The sequence below is a fragment of the Salmo salar genome, chromosome ssa27, assembly GCF_905237065.1.
Source record: "Salmo salar chromosome ssa27, Ssal_v3.1, whole genome shotgun sequence".
Taxonomy (NCBI): Eukaryota; Metazoa; Chordata; class Actinopteri; order Salmoniformes; family Salmonidae; genus Salmo; species Salmo salar.
The window spans coordinates 34312360-34322500 of NC_059468.1; the positions used below are offsets into that span (position 1 = coordinate 34312360).

The following is a 10141-nucleotide window of genomic DNA, read 5'->3' on the forward strand; positions in this document are numbered from 1 at the left end:
TAACATCTGCTAAAAATGTGTACTTGACCAATAAAATTTTATTTGACGTTAAAATGCCTATTTACTTCGTTCCATCGGACGGGTTACCAACATATTCAAATAATGACAGTGGATTGCGCAGTCCGATGGAAAATCCACTGTCATTATTTGAATATGTTGGTAACCTGTTGTATAAAAGTGATAATGCTCTCAAAGCCGGTGATTGGAGGATATATTGGCACGGTTAACAACACCCGTGCCAATATATCCTCCAAACAACGGCTTCGAGGGCATTATCACTTAAATATATATCTATATATAACAAATCTAAACAAAACAAATAGCAGTTAAGAAAGAGACAACACTTTACAAAAGCAAATTGCCTTTTTTAATCTTACATTGCATTGAAAATGTACATAATAGATTCATACATTTTACAAATAATTTGTTCATAAAAATATATTTCTTTATAAAACACTTTTTTAATCACATTTTTTCTATTTTTTTGTTTGTTATATATTTTCAATGCATTTAACATAGGAGTACCCAGTTGTACTGTACTGCAAATAGTAGTTCAATTTTACAGTCCAATCCTAGAATTGTATGGGTTCTTTATTGCAGTCAATTTTATAGGAGAAACTAAGTGGCAAAATAGATTGAAAGGTTAAAAAAAAAACACGGCACCTAATGAGTGGAATGGAGCTGTGGTGTGCCACCAGACTGTGTCCGTGTTAAGTGTTCAGCAACACCAAGTCATGTGAGGTGAAGGAGAGAGGGAATGAGGCCGTAGATTAGAAAAGTGAAAGACAGGAACAGGGGGGGATGAGGAGAAGAGGAAAGAGCAGCAGACCTGATTCACATGGTGTTTGGTAGGCACTGTGTAAAAATGACCCACTTGGATACATCGACGAATACAGCAACAACTATTGAAACAAAAGAAAACCGTAACAAAAAAAGTGCAATATAATGAAAAGTCAAAATGAAAATGTTGTCTGGAAAGTTCGATCTTTGGGTCATGATCCAAAATGACAAATAAGAGTTAAATAATCCAGAAAACCCCTTCTATTCACACCTCACAGTTAACATCAGTACTTCAAACACTTCTGATTGGCTCAGTGGGGAAAAAACACAGAACGTGGGACTGAAGCTAGAGAAGAGGGCGTTACAGTCAAAACCGTTGTTTTAAAAAACGATTTAACACTTTAAAAATGAACCCCAAAATACTTCTGTGTTTTTTTTTTTGTGAACAGAATTGTTTTGAAACATTTAATTTTCCTCTTCTCTTTTCTATAAACTCTTCATATAATCTCGCTGCCATTGGCCCCTCCCACGTGATAATATATAGCACAAAAATATAGGTGGTGAATGCTTCTCATATATGCAAGAAGAAGATTTACAGATCCTTTTCAATTTATAAAAAAGACCCAGTCGACTGTGAAGAAGAAACACTCGCAGAGTGCAATATAATAAGGTAACGTCAGAACTCTCCAAGTCACTCGTCGACCACTGTGAAGATTTGGGTTTTTATGTTTCTCAGTTCTCAGTTCAGTCTTCTAAAACGTGATGTTGGTCTAGTCTCCCAATAAGTGCCCTTCTCGACACACATGACCAGTCAAAGTTCCTGAAGAGTGTGCTTTAAGTACCAGAGGATTTATTCTTGTACCTCTGTCTCCACCATGGCCAACACACCCAGACTGGACTGTCTTCCATCTCTATCGCCAGTCAAAATCTCAATGAAATCCGCTCGTTTCGCAAAAGCATTTTCCTGTTCCTTTTTTACCCCGATACAAAAATAAGAAAAAAACGATGCAGTCGCCAAGCGGACTTCATTATACCATTGTGCAGACTGTGTTCAGGTTAGGGTCGAACCGGACAGCTTTGCCTTCCACCGACTTGGCGCTGGTGTTGTACATGGGGTTCTCGAAGGCCGCCTGGCCGTTGTTGTTCTCGTGGACGGAGCAGCCTGTGTACTGGGCTTTAGGAGTAGTCCTAGAGAAGGACCAACACATTGTTCAGACTCAGTGGAAGAGAAGAAGTCAGTATGAAGTCAACATGAAGCTTTTCTAAGAATATGTAGTGCGTTTAAGGGGCAGTCCTGTGGAGGAACACAGGAATGGTTCATGGTCCTATATGTGAATAACAACAACTAGTACATAACACAAATTATGTAGCTCCTGACACAGTAGCACAGTATACTGTGTAGGTAATACTAGCTGGTGGTAGGTCGGTAATAATAGCTGGTGGTAGGTAGGTAATACTAGCTGGTGGTAGGTCGGTAATAATAGCTGGTGGTAGGTAGGTAATAATAGCTGGTGGTAGGTAGGTAATACTAGCTGGTGGTAGGTAGGTAATACTAGCTGGTGGTAGGTAGGTAATACTAGCTGGTGGTAGGTCGGTAATAATAGCTGGTGGTAGGTAGGTAATACTAGCTGGTGGTAGGTAGGTAATAATAGCTGGTGGTAGGTAGGTAATACTAGCTGGTGGTAGGTAGGTAATACTAGCTGGTGGTAGGTAGGTAATACTAGCTGGTGGTAGGTAGGTAATAATAGCTGGTGGTAGGTAGGTAATAATAGCTGGTGGTAGGTAGGTAATACTAGCTGGTGGTAGGTCGGTAATAATAGCTGGTAGCTAGGTAGGTACACTTACCGCTGTTTGTAAAGATAAAACCCAAAGCCTGCAAATATCAGGGCGAAAAAAGGCACAAGGATTGCTATGGCCACAGAGCTACTGTTTGTACCATGAGGTGGATTGGATGAGTTATTACTCTCTGACATGTTCAGACCTGTGTGGGAGAGGAACAACATGAATATTCTCACAGTAACCTTTTGGTCTATATCAAATATTTCAGACATACACGTTTTATTTCTATATACTGAAATGACATAATATTGTTGACAGTGAGAAAGTTGATATAAAAACACAGTGGATATGTGGTGATGTTTACCTAGCCTCTGCAGTCCAAACTGACCGTAGTCTTTACCCTGTATGAAGCCTTGAAAGACATAGGTGGCACCGTCAGGTTCTGCAGACACCTAGGAGAATACAGAGAGACAGATATGATCAGTCAGTCAGTGAGTCAATCAATCAGTCAGTCAGTCAGGTAGTCAGTCAGTCAGTCAGTCAGTCAGTCAGTCAGTCAGTCAGTCAGTCAGTCAGTCAGTCAGTCAGTCAGTCAGTCACTCGGGTAGTCAGTTGGGTAGTCAGTCAGTCAGTCAGTCAGTCAGTCAGGTACATTTACATTTACATTTAAGTCATTTAGCAGACGCTCTTATCCAGAGCGACTTACAAAATGGTGCATTCACCTTATGATATCCAGTGGAACAACCACTTTACAATAGTGCATCTAAATCTTTTAAGGGGGGGGGACTAAGGTAGTCAGTCAGTCAGTCAGTCAGTCACATCCTTTTGAATGGTACTTTTCACCATGGAGTAGAATTATAAAGGAAAAATACATATTTTCAGAATTGCATTTTTACTAAATACAAAACAAGGAGAGCATTTGAGCCCATTTTGTAATAAACATGAAATAACACCTGGTAACCCATTTGGGTGACCAGGTGCACGGCTGGATTGAGCAAGAAGTGGGACTCTGTCGTTTTTCAGCAGAGCTCCCTCATTGATTTACATTAGGTTCCCAGATGCCATTTCAACATTAATACGCCACGTCCAATGAGTAGCAAGATCTCTGTAAATCGTTCTGGATGAAAGCGCTACTAAATGACCAACATGTAAATGTTTCAATTCCACAAACCCTTCCTGAAAGTAGGAAACGGTAAACTTACAAAACCGTCCATGGACCACGTCTCCTCCTTGACCTTGCCCAGCGTGGTGTGAGTGGACGTTTTCACATGGTACATGAGCAGCATCAACCGTGCTTCCTGGCTCTTATAGACACCTGCAGCACAACACAACACAACACAGGAGGACAAGAGGGGTGATGTGAGGCCAAGGCACAACACTGATATACTGTAACTGGTGGTACACAGGGGACACAATCACAGACAATGACCCAATGATGATGGTCTCCCTCTCCTATCTCACTCTTCGTCTGTATGTGTCTGTGTGGAAAAATGAAAAGAGGTGATATAAACACTGAGCGCTATCTTCTTCAACCATGGAGCAATTTACTGTAGCAGAACACTCACTCATCAACAGTACTTTCTATTACTAACAGCCTCCTACAACCGAAGGGATAGAAAGGGAGCACCATATTAAGGCCTATCAGAGGCCCCGGCCCTGCGTTGTCGCTCCAAACAGACTGATGTACACAGTGGTAGTAATAACACACATTCAATTAAGATGCTCAATCCACTGCCTGGCCTCTCTAACTGTGAAATAAGATAATGGTCCCCTGTTATTAAAAACACAAAATGGCCTCCTCCCGTGCCTCAGCGGTATGATTACTTTGTGATTTCTATATCTCCCAGACACAGACATTTCTTCTCAGTGAGTGAATAGCGCTGCATTCACCTTTCTGTGTAATAATTTGCAACGGCTGCTGGGCAATTGAAAGTCCAATTTAAATTAAGAAGATTCATTTGATGATGTAAATCACATGTCAGCTAGGTTAAAGGCAGCTCTGGAGAAATGAGGGAGTAGGAGTGAGGGAGGAAGGAAGGAGTGAGGGGGGAAGGAGTGAGGGGGGAAGGAGTGAGATGGGAAAGAGTGAGGGGGAAGGAAGGAGTGAGGGGGGAAGGAGTGAGGGGTGAAGGAGTGAGGGGAAGGAGTGAGGGGAAGGAGTGAGGGGGAAGGAGTGAGGGGGAAGGAGTGAGTGGGGAAGGAGTGATGGGGGAAGGAGTGAGGGGAGAAGGAGTGAGGGGAGAAGGATTGAGGGGTAAGGAGTGAGGGAGGAAGGAAGGAGTGAGGGAGGAAGGAGTGAGGGGGGAAGGAGTGAGATGGGAAAGAGTGAGGGGGAAGAAAGGAGTGAGGGAGGAAGGAGTGAGGGGGAAAGAGTGAGGGGAAGGAGTGAGGGGGGAAGGAGTGAGGGGGGAAGGCGTGAGGGGAGAAGGAGTGAGAGGGGAAGGAGTGAGGGGAGAAGGAGTGAGGGGAAGGAGTGAGGGGGGAAGGAGTGAGGGGAGAAGGACTGAGGGGGAAGGAGTGAGGGGGGAAGGAGTGAGGGGAGAAGGAGTGAGGGGAGAAGGAGTGAGGGGGAAGGAGTGAGGGGAGAAGGAGTGAGGGGGAAGGAGTGAGGGGGGAAGGAGTGAGGGGGAAGGAGTGAGGGGGAAGGAGTGAGGGGGAAAGAGTGAGGGGGAAGGAGTGAGGGGGAAGGAGTGAGGGGGAAAGAGTGAGGGGGAGGGAGTGAGGGGAAGGAGTGAGGGGGAAGGAGTGAGGGGGGAAGGAGTGAGGGGAGAAGGAGTGAGGGGGAAGGAGTGAGGGGGAAAGAGTGAGGGGGGAAGGAGTGAGGGGAAGGAGTGAGGGGGAAGAGGAGAAGGAGTGAGGGAGGAAGAGGAGAAGGAGTGAGGGGGGAAGAGGAGAAGGAGTGAGGGAGGAAGAGGAGAAGGAGTGAGGGGGGAAGGAGTGAGGGGGAAGATGAGAAGGAGTGAGAGGGAAGGAGTGAGGGGGAAGAGGAGAAGGGGACTCGTCTCTCCAGATAATTATGGTAAATCCGTGAAAGATTTGTCAGATCAGATTAATATTTCATTTAAGAGAAATGGAGGGGGGGGGGGGGTAGTTTTACATATCCATTAGGCTACACTAATGAAGGTACATTAAGGGACAGAATAAATATTATAAATATTATATTAAGGGGCTATGCGAAAACACCCCCCAAAAATGAATATGAAATAAATGAGTCATAGCTTTCAAATCAATTACAGCACACAGCACACTGCAAAATCAAAACACCTCAACTCAAAACATGTTCTCAGATCAGACAGACCATAAATGCCCATTTCAATGTTAGCAAATGTCCTCCACACAGGCAAATAAACAACATAATTGAATTTCCCACTAAGTAGATACAGTCCTAAATGGACACCATCTGACCCTACCAAGGCCCTACCAATCAAACGATGTCAGCTATGTTTAGTAACACTCATTTCTAGTCATCTGCATGTTGTGTGAGAGAAACTCTGCCTCTGAAACGCCGGCTCCATTCTACTCCAGTGACTACATGATGACATGCTATGTGTGTGTGAATCTCTGTGTGTGTATTAATCTGTGTGTGTGTGTGTTCAAGGAGTGGCTAGGGACCTTCCCTAGCGTCTCCTCTCTGTGTAATATTGGTGTAAAATGCAGATGTCGTACCTGAAAGCAGCAGTTCCATGTTGCTATTGGTCAAGGAGACGTTAACCCTTCCCGTGGTGGCGTTAAAGCTTGTGATACTCAGAGTCATTGGTTGTTTTCTTCCCTTGTAGTTGTATGAACCCTTCCATATATAGTTAGGAGCAAAGACGTCATCAGGAACTGAAACAGAGCATAGACAATATTGATTATTAGAGGACATTGGTTGTGCCTGAGGTTGGTCAAGCGGTTAAGTCCGCACGCCATCCCCTTGCCTGTGTGGGATCGAATCCTGGCCCCACCGGTCTTCACACTGTCTTCCCTTTTCATTTCTATTCCTTCAATAAAACTGAACAAATATTTTAAGAAATAAGAGGAAAACAGAAAAATAGGACCTTGGTTAAGTCATACTGCCACCTTATATTCCACTGTTTGTAAGTCTATAGGATTCATCGTGATTGATCAAATAGATGGTACTACTAGTGTTCACAGATACAGAGCCCTGTGACCTTTCACCCTCAGTGTCACACCCTGATCTGTTTCACATCCCTCCAGGTGTTGCCCATCTTCCCCCATTATTCCCAGTGTATTTATACCAGTGTTCTCTGTTTTTCTGTTGCCAGTTCGTTTTGTCCATCAAGCCTACCAGCATTTTCCCTATTGCTCCTGTCTTTTTCTATAGTTCCTGTTTTCTAGTTTTCCCGGTTTTGACCATTCTGCTTGCCCTGACCCTGAGACTGCCTGTCGTTCTATACCTTGTCACACCGCCCTGGATTATTGACCTCTGCCTGCCCTGACCCTGAGACTGCCTGCCGTTCTGTACCTTTTGAATCTGATCTGGATCACTGACCTCTGCCTGCCCTTGACCTGTCGTTTTGCATGCCCCTGTTCTAGTAATAAACTTTTGTTACTTCGACACTGTCTGTATCTGGGTTTTCCCTAAAACGTGATACTCAGAGTATGTCAAACTTAGTAAATTACCTACAAGCTTTTAAAAAACTTAAATGTTAAACTTGTTATGAAGGCAGTGGAAACTTTGGGATGGGTGGGCTGCTATATCACTGCACCACAGATTACTCCGTGAGAGAGAGAGAGAGAGAAAGAGTAAAAGAGAAAGAGAGAGAGAACGAGAGAGAGAGCATAAGACTGTCAGGCCTGTGCTGCCGGGACGTTTTACCGTCAGACTCACTCTTTCCACTCTTCGTTAACTTCTAGTCCCTCAAGAGGGGCACTCAAGATTGAATTAAGGACACCAGTCCTTCTGAGGTGCTATTAGCGAAGCGCTCCCCCCTGCGAGGCCAGATGAAGCTGTTCATATTCATTCTGTTGTGATTGCTAGCTGCACTTTACAGTACCGGCATCAGAGTAGTATTTTGTAATCAGAACACTGCTCTTTTTGATGTTGCTGTAATGGTGTGTGTGTGCGCTGTTTTTATGGTGTGTGTGTGTGTGTGTGTGTGTGTGTGTGTGTGTGTGTGTGTGTGGCACAGTTTTTATGGTGTGTGTGTGCACTGTTTTTATGGTGTGTGTGTGTGTGTGGTGATGACACTTCAGTCAGGCACTCACCGTTCAGCTTGGGACTGGGTGTCCCTGCCACTGGCTTGATGGGCTTCTCTGAGAGTTTGGACCCAGCTACGGGAGACAAAAAAACAGCATTAGTCCCATTATGTCACATCAACTTCCCCATGTGGGGACTTCTAATCATGTATTGATGTACATCAGCAACACACATCAAGAGATAATGCAATTTAACTCCTTGGGGTTGAATTCTGAGTTCTATTGTCAGTTCCATTTAGAGTTCTGTATGTGGAATTTCTAAATGTCTGGATCTGGGTAATCTGGGTAATCTGGGTAATCTGTGTAATCTGGGTAATCTGGGTAATAAATGCACATGGAGTGTGCTGGAATGTAAAAGTCAAGCATGACATCTTGTACAAATTATAGAAAATCTAATCAAATCAAAGTTGATTTGTCATACGGATATTCACAGGATACAGCGAAGTCTACATAGTACAATGACATGCTATCTTGCAAGCTTTCCTCTCATTATGTTTTTGGTAATAAAAGTATAAAAGGTATCTGGTAAGAAGAAACAAGATGAAGTGAGAAACCCAGAAATAAGCATGCATGGGGTTATGCAGTAGGGCGTATTCTGAGGCAGTGGCCCTCTACATAACAGTGAAGGTAAGTGCCATTGGTGGGCCAGGAGCCGTGTCCTGTCTGTTCCACTGCAATGGCATGATAGACACTAGAATAGCACAAGAGGCTGTCTGCTGCAGTGGTAGCAGAGCAGCCTGGCACAGTGGGAACTTCTCCCACAACATTACACATCTGTTTATGTCTGTGTAATTACTCTGTGGCCTGCAGTGTACAGCTGTGCGATGCAGCAGTGGCCAGTAGTGTGTGCGCACATGTGTGTAAATATGCTCTATACCATTGCGGCTGCAATCACTCTGTACCGTATCAGCATATGCCATTACACACACAGACACACGCACACGCGCACACACACACACACACACACACACGCACGAATGGCTAAGGTTAGGATTGGGGGAAAGTTAGGGGGAACTTCACCCTGGAGCCACACAGACACAAACAAACACACTGGACATGTCATGTTCATGTCCTGTACCTCGACAAATGGGCATCTTCCCGGTCCAGGTACCGTCGGACTTGCAGACGCGGTGTTCCGAGCCCCCGGACAGGAAGAACCCAGCCTGGCAGGAGTAGAGGAGGGTGTAGCCAAACCCTGGCAGGTCCATCCCTATCACCTCCACATGGGCCGGGCTCTCTGGCTGCTTACACGAGTGGGCTGGGGGGGGGGGAGAAGAGGGCGGGGGAGGGAGAGGAAGAACAAATGAAAGAGACCGAGGAAAGGAGAAAGAAAGAGAGAGATGCGCTTTCTCCACATACTAATATGGTTCTTCTCACCTGCACCTGCCCATGTCTGTCTGCTATTCTTCTCACCTGCCCATGTCTGTCTGCTATTCTTCTCACCTGCCCATGTCTGTCTGCTATTCTTCTCACCTGCCCATATCTGTCTGCTATTCTTCTCACCTGCCCATATCTGACTGCTATTCTTCTCACCTGCCCATATCTGACTGCTATTCTTCTCACCTGCCCATGTCTGTCTGCTATTCTTCTCACCTGCCCATATCTGTCTGCTATTCTTCTCACCTGCCCATATCTGTCTGCTATTCTTCTCACCTGCCCATATCTGACTGCTATTCTTCTCACCTGCCCATATCTGACTGCTATTCTTCTCACCTGCCCATGTCTGTCTGCTATTCTTCTCACCTGCCCATATCTGTCTGCTATTCTTCTCACCTGCCCATATCTGTCTGCTATTCTTCTCACCTGCCCATGTCTGTCTGCTATTCTTCTCACCTGCCCATGTCTGTCTGCTATTCTTCTCACCTGCCCATATCTGTCTGCTATTCTTCTCACCTGCCCATATCTGTCTGCTATTCTTCTCACCTGCCCATATCTGTCTGCTATTCTTCTCACCTGCCCATTTCTGACTGCTATTCTTCTCACCTGCCCAATCTGTCTGCTATTCTTCTCACCTGCCCATATCTGTCTGCTATTCTTCTCACCTGCCCAATCTGTCTGCTATCCTTCTCACCTCCCCATATCTGTCTGCTATTCTTCTCATCTGCCCATGTCTGTCTGCTATTCTTTTCATCTGCACCTGCCCAGATCTGTCTGCTATTCTTATCACCTGCACCTACCCATATCTGCCTGCTATTCTTCTCACCTGCACCTACCCATATCTGCCTGTTATTCTTCTCACCTGCACCTACCCATATCTGCCTGCTATTCTTCTCACCTGCCCATATCTGTCTGCTATTCTTCTCACCTGCCCAATCTGTCTGCTATCCTTCTCACCTCCCCATATCTGTCTGCTATTCTTCTCATCTGCCCATGTCTGTCTGCT

At 45.0% G+C, this 10141-nt stretch overlaps 1 protein-coding gene across 3 annotated transcripts in view; it reads right to left on the reverse strand.

The window, feature by feature from the left end:
- Positions 1 to 344: 344 nt before the first annotated feature.
- LOC106588997 (CUB and sushi domain-containing protein 3) overlaps positions 345 to 10141 on the reverse strand; it is a 746396-nt gene continuing 736599 nt past the window's right edge. For all 3 annotated transcript variants that reach the window (XM_045709277.1, XM_014178612.2, XM_014178611.2), the window contains 7 exons: positions 8837 to 9016; positions 7768 to 7833; positions 6226 to 6384; positions 3762 to 3874; positions 2924 to 3011; positions 2626 to 2761; positions 345 to 1968 (listed from right to left, as the gene is read on the reverse strand). In XM_045709277.1, coding sequence (XP_045565233.1) covers positions 1809 to 1968; positions 2626 to 2761; positions 2924 to 3011; positions 3762 to 3874; positions 6226 to 6384; positions 7768 to 7833; positions 8837 to 9016 — 902 coding nt within the window. In that variant the 3' untranslated portion in view covers positions 345 to 1808. The remainder of the gene's footprint in view (positions 1969 to 2625; positions 2762 to 2923; positions 3012 to 3761; positions 3875 to 6225; positions 6385 to 7767; positions 7834 to 8836; positions 9017 to 10141) is intronic.